General features: G+C 55.1%; 2 protein-coding genes and 1 pseudogene across 3 annotated transcripts in view; all 3 read right to left on the reverse strand.

Moving 5' to 3' along the window:
• The window catches only part of BMP1 (bone morphogenetic protein 1), a 40,726-nt gene extending 37,973 nt beyond the window's left edge, over positions 1-2,753 (reverse strand). The window contains exon 1 of one of the 2 annotated variants that reach the window (XM_012533338.3): positions 2,158-2,747. In XM_012533338.3, coding sequence (XP_012388792.1) covers positions 2,158-2,311 — 154 coding nt within the window. In that variant the 5' untranslated portion in view covers positions 2,312-2,747. Of the gene's footprint in view, positions 1-2,157 lie in introns of both variants that reach the window. The other variant, XM_033429691.2, reaches the window with a different exon arrangement.
• Positions 2,754-3,288: 535 nt separating this feature from the next.
• Positions 3,289-6,125, reverse strand: SFTPC (surfactant protein C). Its single transcript, XM_049710813.1, has 6 exons — positions 5,757-6,125; positions 4,882-5,034; positions 4,417-4,539; positions 4,078-4,188; positions 3,580-3,727; positions 3,289-3,392 (listed from the first exon to the last, which is right to left on the reverse strand). The coding sequence occupies exons 1-5, from the start codon at positions 5,796-5,798 to the stop codon at positions 3,590-3,592; spliced, it is 567 nt and encodes a 188-aa protein (XP_049566770.1). The 5' UTR covers positions 5,799-6,125; the 3' UTR covers positions 3,289-3,392; positions 3,580-3,589.
• An 8-nt stretch (positions 6,126-6,133) lies between these two features.
• LOC125964612 (60S ribosomal protein L17-like) lies at positions 6,134-7,178 on the reverse strand (annotated as a pseudogene).
• Between the last annotated feature and the right edge of the window lie 4,222 nt (positions 7,179-11,400).

The following is an 11,400-nucleotide window of genomic DNA, read 5'->3' on the forward strand; positions in this document are numbered from 1 at the left end:
GAGAACTTTCTCCAGAGTCCTCATTTGAAGTTCCAGCTCAGCTAGCCCCACCCTTCCATGAAATCTGAGACTGGGGATAGAGCCCTCAGCCTCCCACTGCTCAAACCCCTCCAATTTCCAACTGGTAGTGAAATACATCAGATTGGCTTCCTACCTATTCTTTAAGACCTTGCCCAGCCCTCCTTCTCCACAAAGACCTCCCCAAACTTCCCAGGTTGCTGTGATCACTGTTTCTCTGCCACCACTACCACCAGGGCTGCAGAGGGGAAAGAGGCTCCTTGAGCCTTTCGGGCTTTCCCTCCTTGGTTTGCGCAGTTGGTTATGTCCACGTGTGTCTTGTGCTCCTTTTAGACTGTAAGCTCCTTGAGGGCAGGGGCCATGACTTATAATTTTCTGTATCTCCCACAACATCAAGGCCAGGGCCTGGCACCTCTTAGGCATTTAGTAAATGTAGACCAGTTGAATGAATAAGTGACACCAGGATGGGGTTAGGGAGACACTCCCTTCTCCTGAAAACCAAGCCTATTCCCTCAGAAAAAAATGAAGTCAGAGCGTGAGGCACAGAAAACAGGGGGTAGGCCACCAACATTTATTTAGTGCTTACTGAGTGTTATGCTCTCATATGCATTTTATATATGTTCTCACATATAATCCTTACCACCAACTCTACGGGGAATCGGAGAATCGTATTATCAGTTCCATTTTACAGGTGAGGAAAGCAAAGTTCAGAGATGATAATTACCATTCCCAAGATACTACAGCTAATGAGTTGTGTGTCCAGGATTGAGAGCTAGGTCTGCCTGCCTCCAAAGCCCACGCTCTGTCCACTTAGCCTCATGTCCACCCCAAGCCCAGCGAGAAAGATGGAGGCTAATGTCTGGTTTGCTCACAGCCCAGCAGGGGTGGAGGAGGAAGGGCTGAGGGACTGGCTTTTCCTCCTCGCACTCGAAGGACTCTTATTCCTGCAGTTTGCTCTGATACATCACCCAAAGAAGGCTCCCCCGGGTCACGACCAGAGCAACCTGCGCCCCAACACCTCATGCTCCACACAGGCACTTCTAGAACTCAAGGCACTGTGCCACTGCCCTGGCTCTGGCTATGTGGAGACAGTCTGAAGTCAGAGGCAGGAAGTCGAGGAAAGGTTCTGATATCTCATACCCTGTGTGTTCTCTTGTCCCAGGCAGCCTGTCAGGGTCATCCGATCAGGCAAACGGCTGGAGTGCATGACCATCTGGTCACTCTGTGTGGCAGGGAGGAGGCGGAATCCCTCTGGGCCCAGCAGGAGTGAAAGGGTTACACGGGGTCTTCATGGACAAAGAACACACACACACACACACAGACACACACACACACACTCCGGGGCCCTGACCTGGACTAATTAGCCTCCAGTGTCTGCGGGACACAGAGGACTGATATACAGTATCTGAGTTCTCTGTTTTTCCCCTTTCCACCCCACTTGGCCTTAGTAGGTCCTCTGGCACACGGGCAGAAGTTAACTTCCTGTCCTGGGCTGGCTTTTCTAACTTTGACAGCTGTCTCCGATGTCAGAAACCTGCTGCCGCTGGTGGGGAACATGGGATTCCCAGTGGGCATGATCTCAGAGGATCCGTTGAAAAACTTTCTTCTTCCACTTGCTGGGTGGGGGCCTCAGGAGACCTGCTCCTTGGAGATACAGGCCTCCCTGAACCCAGCGGGACAGACGTGCAGCCCCCGGGCAGCCTAGACAGACAGGCTGGAAAACACCAGTGTGCTGGAGCCCGGGATGGGGGAGAAGGGAAAAGTGCACACACACACACACACACACACAGAGGAGTTTGGCCGGAAAAGTTTCCAGTAGAAGGAAAAGCCTCCTTGGCAGCAGGTTTCTCCTGGGACCCAGGCAGGAATCCTCTGGGAGAGACCAGAGACAGCCACGGCAGCTCCCACCAACAGCAGCAAAACTTCAGTCCCTAAAAGTCCCCCAAACTTCCCCCTCCCTCTCTCCCTCTTTCTTTTGTTCCCCACTGCATTGCCAACCAGGCAGCTCCCGGCTTCCCACACCGGACTGTCCTCCCCCAACCCCGAACCCTCAGCAGCCCGCGCCTCCCTCCCAGCCCCGGCCCGCCCGCGCCCGACCCGGGCGCCCCGGGATCGGCCGGTGGGGTGGGGGGCGCCTACCCGCCTTGCAGGGGTCTTTGTAGTTGAGGGGCTCCGCGTCGTCCTCCTCCCCCAGGTCATAGGTGTAGTCGGCCAAGTCGAGCTGCCGGCCCGGGCGCGCGAGCAGGAGCAGCCAGAGCAGCAGCGGCAGCGGCGGGCGGGCCACGCCGGGCATGCTGGCGGGCGCGGCGGCGGCGGACGCGGTGGCGGCGGTGGCGGCGGCGGCGGCGGCGGGTCGCGCCCGGACGCGGGAGCGGACGAGAGGGGAAGCGGAGGACTGGCGGCGAGGGGAGGGCGCTCCCGGCCGCCCGCTCTCCCCCCGCGCTCTCCCTACCTCTTCCCCTTCCCTCTCCTCGCCCTCCCTCCTTCCTGTCTCCCGCCCCCTCTCCGGCCCGGCTTCTCCGCTCTCCCTTCCCTTCTTTCCGTCTCTTTCCTTCTCTCCCTCCCTCCCTCTCCCCCTCTTTAGGGAAATGAGCTCGCTGGAGGGCGGGTTTTCGCCTGGAGCTCGGCCCCCCTCGGGGCCGGGACCGTGCTCGGCCGGGCCGGGACGTGCGCCAGCCGGAGGCGGGGAGGGTGTAGAGCCGGCCGGCCGGGAGGGGCCTCGGGAGGCGCGGGGAGCGGGGCGGCGGGGCCGGGGAGGGGGCTCCGGGCGCCGGGCCCCGGGGTGTTCGGCCCGGCGCCCGTCCCGGGCCGCGGAACACGCCGTCGGGTCAATCGTGCCGCCTCCGCCTCGCTCCGTCCCCCGATTTTGGGCCGTGTTTCCCCGCCTGCGGCTCTCGCACTCTGCCTTTCTCGGACCCTCGCGCTCTCCCATCTCGGTCCCTGTGCCTCTAGTTCTGTCCTGTCTCTCGCCGTCTCCGTCTCGCTCCCTCCCTCGGGAGACGCCACTGGAGGGCGCCTGAAGCCCGCGGATTGCTCCCCAGTCCCCTCGCCTCATCACCCTGGGACCGGGGGAGGATGGGAAAGCCCGCTTGGCGTGCCCAAGGCCCTAGCCTTCCCCTGGCTGGCCCCCACCAAGCGCGGGACTGAGGCATGTGAGAGGATAGACGAGGTACACCCTTCGTTTTTCAATCAGGCTGCTTTATTCTTTGGTGTAGGAACCCCCTTGGGTCCTGGGAGCTGCTTCTTCTCTGCCCACCTCTCCCCACAGCTCCCATTTCTCCAGGACCAGTCCCAGTGGTACTGGCAGGAGCGGCTTCCTGCCGGTCTGCACAAGACCCTTTGCTCCTGGAGCTTTGCTGTCCCTTGCTGAGGCCCTGCGAAGCAAAGGAACACTGTTTATTACGTGAGGGAGAGGGACGTGGGGTGGTGGTGTCTGTGAACCTTCCCTCCCCTGAGCTCTGTAGGTGACCCCGCCTCCGTGGTTCCCCCAGTGCCTGGTCAGCTGACATGACCATCCTGGGCCACTGTTGCTCCAGTGCCCTGGAGGTCACACCTGCTCACCTGATGGGTCCTAGATGTAGTAGAGGGGCACCTCGCCACACAGGGTGCTCATGGTGCTGCCCAGGAAGGCCAGGTCCCCAGAGGATGCCAAGCTGGCGTCACGGCCCTCCTCCTGGCCCAGCTTAGAGGTAGGTACTGAGGGCTCGGCCTGGAAAGAGCACCTGATTTGGAGGCTGGGAACTGAGTTTCTGTCTCACCTGCGGCCCTTATTGTGGGACCTCAGGTGTGTCAGGCAATCTCTCTGAGTAAAGAAGGGGCTGTGCTGGAGTCAGAAGCCCCCAGGGGGTGTGTGGGCTCAGCTGAGGCCAGCAGCTTGGCTGTGGGGTGGGGATGGTAAGTGGGTAGGAAAGGTTTGGTGCAGGGGAATCCCAGGAGGGCATTCACCTGGCAGTCCACGATGAGCAGCGCTTTACAGGTGACAAAGAACCATCATCTTCAATGCTCCTCATAGCAGCTCTGGGAGGGAGACAGCCCACTCTTTCTTACCCACACACCCACCTGGAAGTTCTGGAATTTTCTAGTGAGAGCCTCAAGACTTGGGATGCTCTGCGGAGCCATCTTCATGACGTAGCAGCAGGTTCCCGGGGCTGGCTTGTAGGCAATCAGGAGCTGGGCACAGGAATCCCAGAGTTGGTTCGGGAAGGCGCTGCCTAGCTCACTCCTAACTCTGGTCCTTGGCCATCTCCCTCTAGGTTGGGGACGGGAGGGAGTCATACTGGAATCTAGGGCTCAGGCAAAAGTGCTGGGGGGGTGGGGAGAGGTGGACATGTACGAGTCCACAGCTGCATAGGTCTAGCACAGTGTAGCCCTAGGGTCAAGAGGTCCAGGCACACCCACCCTCTGGTAGTCATACACCGCGATGCCAGTGGAGCCAATGGAGAAGGTGGCAGTGGTTCCCACACGCTCACTCAGGGCCAGGCGTTGCTGGGCTTCCGGCCCCGCGATGCTCATCTCTAGGACCTAGGGGAGGGCATAGTGCTGCCTGGCATTCCTCTTTCCCCACTCATCATGCCCACCCTCAGTCCCCTTTACTCAAATGCAATTTTTTCTTCCCTGGGAGCTCAGAGAGGCCAAGTGGAACCAGGTGCTGGAGGGAACAGGTCATCCCACCGTGGGGCAGGGGCCTGGTGAAAAAGCCCAGGCCAGGTTTGCCACCCTGTTCCCACCTCTGTCCTTCCCTGAGGTGCCACTTGCCTCCTCCCCTCTTTCCCCTTGGGCAATTTGCTATCTGCCCACCCCATCTCAGGGCCTTTGTCTGGCCTGCCCTGTACCCACTGCCCAGCCCATCCCAGGCCTGCTTACCATCTCAGTATGTTTCTGGCTCATGTAAAGAGCCATGAGCAGGGCCCCAACAATCACCACGACAACAAGGACCACGACCACGATGAGAAGGCGTTTGATCTTCCCAAGACAGCAGGGGATTCGGAACCGGTCCCCAGGGACTGCTGAGTAGTCCTGTCGTGGTGGGGCAGGGAGGGAGACAGGTGTGAGGTCATGAGGATGCCCTTTCTTCTCCCTGCACAGCCAGGACACCTTCCCACACTCTCCCGAGGCTGAGCAACCAATGCTATGGACATGCAGAGAAGGGCTGAGGAGATCGGAGAAGGCTTCCTGGAGGAGGGGGCCTGGATTCCCATAGATGCTTAGAAGTGAGGTCTGGCTTGGAGACACCCAAGAGAGACTGTTTCACCAGTCTCATCTCCTGCTGTTTCCTCCAGACCTCTGGCATCCCAACCATGCCCAGTCCCTCTCTGTCCTGCCCCCGCCCCCCATCCATGCCTTTATGCATACTGTCCCTTCTTTCTGCAATGCCTTCCTTCTTCTCAAGCTGGTGAGCTCCAACTAGTTCCTCTGGAGCCAGCTCAAATGTTATTTTCTCTGCGAAGCTTCCTGTGATCTCCCGAGTAGTAGCTCCTTACCCAGTGCTTTCTACAGCCCTTTTCCCTGACCCCTGTGGTGACTCACGGCCCCTCATATGGGAATTAGTGGCTGACGAGTCTATCTCTCCAAGGGTCTCTGTCTTAGTGTTTGGTGTCCTTATCTTGATTTAGCACAGTCCTAAGTTAGTTGAGTGAATGAATCCGGATGAGGAAACAGGCCCAGAGGTTGGAGGAGGTAGGGCCCACTACACACAGATACACTCCCGCATACATGTGCACACACACGATCAAACTCACCGGCGGGCTCTCCATCAGGACCTCTTTGCTGCCCACATCCATCTCGCAGTAGACACCTTCCCCTCCTCATCTCCAAGTGTGACTAGGGTATTATATGTGCCGGGAGAGAGAGGGGACAGAGGTGAAAGACCCAGCCCCTGTCTGCCAGCCAAGCCCTCAGCTTTGAAGCCTGTTTGTTCCTGGTCCTCCAGAGCTGAGGACGATAAGCCCGATAAGCTAGCTGCAAGAGTGCCTAAGGGCCCTTGGCACTGGCGCATGAGTCCTCTTGGCCCCAGCAAGAGCAAAGCTAGGTAAGGTGAGCCAACCTGCCCTTGGGCGATCTACACCTCTCAGCGTGGGTGTCTTGCTGGCGCCTGCCCCTGCAGTCCTTTGGCTTTTCCTGATCTTCTGCCAGGCTGAACCTCTTAGGCAACCAAGGGTCTGACCCAATGGGTCCACCACATTTCCCAACAGAATTTCCCCTAAGCATGGGGCTGAGCGCCAGGAAGGGGAGCCCCTGTGGACCCGCAGGGACAGTACTAAAGGCACGGGGTGCTTTGGCATCGGTGTGGGCGTTCATAAATGGTTCATAAATTCTCTGAGAGCATCAGATTTTCACTTCAAGTATCTGCCTCACCTCCTCCCACACATTTCGTACCTAACCTCAGACATGCCCCCAGTCATTCTTGCCCAGATTCTGAACACTGTCCCCTCTGGTTATAAATGCTTACTAACACACAGTTTTTCTTTCTTTGGCATAGCCTTGTTCGTAAGCTGAAGGCTTTTTTTTTTTTTTCTAACCTGCTTTTACTTTTATTTGCATTTATTTTATGCTGAATTTATTTCCAGACCATATGTTTTTGTTTCTTCAGTTTCTTCTGGGACAGCTTTCTCTCCTGTGCAACCTCCTCTTCGGGTTTAGGAACAATCTGCTCTTTTTTTTAGGGAGGATCATCTCCATGTGGCGGGGGGTGTCCTATAGGGGTTAATCCGACCGTGAGCTCTGTGAAGTCCTGTGCTACATCGTGGGGGCTTGTTCACCTGCATGTGCTTGATGACCAGAGAATCCACATCTAAACCCTTCAGTTCAGCATCACTCTGCATTTTTAAGCACGTGCAGCAAAATTCCGCACTCTTTTTGAACCGCCGACCCTATGTCCAACCCCCAAATTGTAAAAAGGTGTGTTTGGCCTGAGCACACCTACCAGCTCCACAATTGTAACAAGGGAACAGCGCACATTGCTTCTGCAAAGTGACATCATTCAAATACTTGGTGGCTTTTTGGATATGCATACCCTCGATAGCCTGAGCAGTTTCACAGATGTTCCTAAAATGAACACGAATATTTGAACTTCTGGATTTGCATGATTCTGTGAGGTTTTCTGTATCAAGTGAATAGCAAACCATTTTCAGAGATCAAGCTGGAGGCTTATGATAGCAGTTCCATGCCTGACACTTAGTCCCAGACAGCCTTGCACAGGGCTGAGGGTGGTGACTGATGGGGTCCCCATCTCCTCGTCCCTGAATCAGCCCACCTGCTTGGTGTTGCCTCGCACCCTGCCCTCTCGACACTCTTCTTTCTATATCCTCTGATCCTGTATTTGCCCTGAGAATGTTACTCACCCAGATATGAACCACTTTCTGGATCTTCTTCTCCTCTCTACCTCTTTCCTGCCTCTTTGCCCAAAGCCATCTCTGTTGTCTTGTTGTACTAAACCACATCGACTAATGGCTGCATCCTTTCTCTTGGGCTCCCTCCACTTGGTGGGCCAGGTGGTCCCTACAGCGCCTCCACCTCTAAACTTTCACGCGAGTGTTAAGTCAGAGCCCCACACCTCACTCCTCTCTTGGCCTCACCCCCTGTCCTCCTTGTACTTGAACTCTAACACTTCACCCCAATTCCTGTCCCTTGCTGGGGCCCCCTCGCACCTTGGCCCTGCCCTTCAGTCATGAGCTCGCCCCCAACTCTCCAGCCCTTGCAGGCTCCCGTGCCCCCACAAGGACCCCCTCTCCAGCTGGAGAGCCTTCAGCCTCCGGGTTGCACAATGGCATGGCATCTGAGCTGAGAGCCCCGAGAAGCTCAGAGAAGGAGAGAGGGACAGAAGTGTTTGTTTCCCCCACCCTACTCACCCCCCAGCTGCCACTTTAAATATTTGCCTAAGCCTCTAGCAGCAAGTGTCCTAGGAGGAGTGAAAGAGGGGGAGGGGGCTCCAGGGAGAAAGGGGGAAGAAGCATCCTCCTCTCAACTGTGCGCAGCTTCAGCTGCGTGCAGGTGCCAGATGCAGGAGACAGCCTGCCTGCAGGGCCCACCCCTGCCCGCCCCAGGGCCCCCACTCCCGCCCCTGGTTGTCCTGGCAACACTGGGACTGATTGGCTGACTCACGAATACTGGACCTGAGCCAGGTGGGCAGCGGGCCAGCGGGAGAACCAAGGAGAATGGCAAGCATCTCGGGGGTCCCTGTGGGCATCTGGGGCAGGGGGCGCATAGTCCAGCTGTGGGGCTTGTTCTGAGCAGGTGCTGTGCTTAGGGCTTGCCATCATCCCTGGCTGCTGGGAAAGGGATCTCTTCCTTGGAAGGAAGCCTCTGCTCTCTTGGGTCCTCAGTCTCCCCTGCAGGCTGCCCTTAGACTGTAGTTCTTACAACTTTGTTTTTTTCTTTCTTCTTTCTTTTTTAACTTGTTTTTGCCTATTTGGAGGTTGGGGAAGGAAGAGTGATCTCAAGTTTCATAAGGGAAGTTCAGATGCTGGCACTGACCTGGTAGAGGTTTCCTGTCTTCCTTCTCAGGAATGGGGGCAGGACCTTCCGCTGGGCATGCATGGCTGTCACCTCGTCCCCCACACCAGCCCTCTGCTGCAGGCTTTTACATTTTTGGCCTTTACTTAGACCATTTCTCCTTCCTGGAAAACGCACCTTCAACGCCTCTTTACTTCTCTGAATACCACCGACCCTAAAAGGCCAGGCAAGAACCAATGACGCCTCATCTGTGCTCACCACCCCAGCCTATGGCGCCCCCTCCCTCCTCCAAGATCGCCCAGCCTTCCTGATGCACTTTCATCTGCCACTTAGCAGGCACTGCTGTCCCCAACAGCTACATGGTTTTTTTTGGTTGTCTTTCTTCCCAGAAAGCCTGCCGGCCCTGGAACCAGCCCTGAGACCGTGCTTTCCTGAGGCTTCCCTCAGGGCAAGGAGCATGCAGGCAGCCAACATGTAACTCTATTCAATGATAATAAGACTGTCACCAAACGTGGGGGGGCTCCTGGTGAGGGGTCAGTAGTTTATGCCTTCAGTATGTCCTCAGTGCTTCACTGGCCAGCTCAGCTCTGGGACTTTGAATAAGTCATTCTGCTTTTCTTGGCTTTAGTGTGTTCATCTGCGAAATGGGTCTAATACAGCCTGTCCTGTCCCCCTCTCCAAGCTGTTGTGAGGATCCAATGACATCACGATGTGAAAGTCCAATCTTCATGACTATCATCATCTACTTCACCGCCAGGGCACCTCTTCTCAGTAGCTAAGAATAGGACCCAGACGGAGACTTCCCTGGTGGTCCAGTGGTTAAGAATCCGCCTTCCAATGCAGGGGACACAGGTTCGATCCCTGGTTGGGGAACTAAGATCCCACATGCTGGGCCTGCGTGCTGCAACTACTGAGCCCATGCACTCTGGAGCCCTCATGCCATAACTAGAGAGAAGCCCTTGCGCTGCACCAAACAGCCCGCGCATCACACGGAAAGATTCCTTCCCAACAAAAGATTCCGAATGCCACAACGAAGATCCCACATGCCGCAACTGAGACCCGACCCAGCCAAATAAATAAATAATTTTTTTAAATGGTCAGAAATTGGAAGCAAAATTTGTGGAGCTTTAGGGCTGGAGAGTATTCTTTAAAAAAAAAAAAAAGAAAAAGAAAAAAAGGATAGGACCAGGGACTTCCCTGGTGGTCCAGTGGTAAAGAATCCACCTTTCAATGCAGGGAACGCGGGTTCGATCCCTGGTCAGGGAACTAAGATCTCACATGCCACAGGGCAACTAAGCCTGTGCCACAACCACTGAGCTCGTGCGCCTCAACTAGAGAACCCATGTGCCGCAAGCTACAGAGCCCACGCGCTCTGGAACCGGCACACCACAACTACAGAGCCCACGAGCCCTGGAGCCTGTGTGCCACACTAGAGAAGAGAAAACCGGCACGCCACAACTAGAGAGAAGCCCGCGCGCCACAACGAAAGATCCCGCATGCCTCAACGACGATCCCGTGTGCCGCAACTAAGACCCAACGCAGCCAAAAATAAAAATAAATAAATCTTTAAAAAAACAGAGAGGAAAGAATAGGACCCAGAGTCCCCCTTTCTGTCTGTCTCTGAGTTAAACCTCTCTGAGAATGTGGGTGATGGAGAACCCCATGGCAGCCACTCCTGTTTGTGCCTCCCCTTTTCCTCCTTCCAGCCCCTCAGCCGCAGGGGATGAACAAGATTCACTCTGCCCTTTGTGTGCTGGGCAGAGCCGTGCCAGGGACGGGGGTGGGGGGGATGGTTGCCCAGCTGCCCCAGCCACTCTCCCCACCCCCACTGCTTGTCTTCCCACAAGCTGGCATGGAGAGGGCAACACGGGCAGCTGGATGGGCAGTAGCAAGTGAGCATCCAAGGTCAGGGGCATCCCTGGCTGGGAGAACATGGACTTAAGCTCAGACCAGAGAATCCCCTGCTAGCAGAGGCTGGGGACAGCTGGGGAAGCATCTTATACCCAGCGATCTCAGTTTCCTGGACTAATGGAAAGAGCACTGGACTGGCAGCCCAGCCATCTGACTGTACCTGTGAGCTCTTGGGACAATCAAACACCCCCTCCACACCCCTGGGAAATAACGTAGTAGAGAGCAGCAGTTCTCAAACATTTTGGCTGCGGGACCCCTTAACACTCTTACAAAAGTAGCGAGGACCCCAAAGTGCTTTTGTTTACGTGGGTTATACCTATTGATATTTACCACATTGATATTTACTGAGAAATTTTAAAATATGAATTAATTAAAATAGCAATAATAAACCCATTCTATGTTATAACATACATAACATAAAATTTTTTATGAGATTAGCTATTTTACAAAGCAAAAATATTAGGGAGCAGACTGTCATTGTTTTACATTTTTGGAAATTTCTTTAATTTTGTTAATTCAGTTGAATAGAAGATACCTCTGGAAAATTCCAGGGTACTTCTATAAGAGCATGAAAGTGAAAAGGGCAAATAATGTCTTAACATTGTTAGGAAAACTGTTTGGACCTCAAAGACTCCCTGGAAGGTTCTCAAGGGCCTCTGGGCTCCCTGGACCAGACTTTGAAAACCCCTGGTGTAGAAGAACGGCTGTGGACTTTGGAGCTGGGCAGGTGGATTTAAATCCCTGCTCTGTCACTTTCTTCTTCGGGTACTACGGGCCTCACTTTTCTTATCTGTAGAAGGGGATTAATATCAAAGACCTCAGAAGGTTGAGGCACTTAAGTAAGTAGAGTACACAACACGTAGTAGATGTGCTATCAAGCTGGGCTGCTTTCCTCTTGATACGGGCTTCAGTTTCCTCGTTTGTTAAACAAAGGGCTGGACTGGAAATGTCCAAGGCCGTTTCCAGCTCCAACAGGCTGTGGTTATTTAGTGAGGAATGTTCTGGAATTCCACACATTCC

This window comes from Orcinus orca, chromosome 6 (genome assembly GCF_937001465.1).
Source record: "Orcinus orca chromosome 6, mOrcOrc1.1, whole genome shotgun sequence".
NCBI classification, from domain to species: domain Eukaryota; kingdom Metazoa; phylum Chordata; class Mammalia; order Artiodactyla; family Delphinidae; genus Orcinus; species Orcinus orca.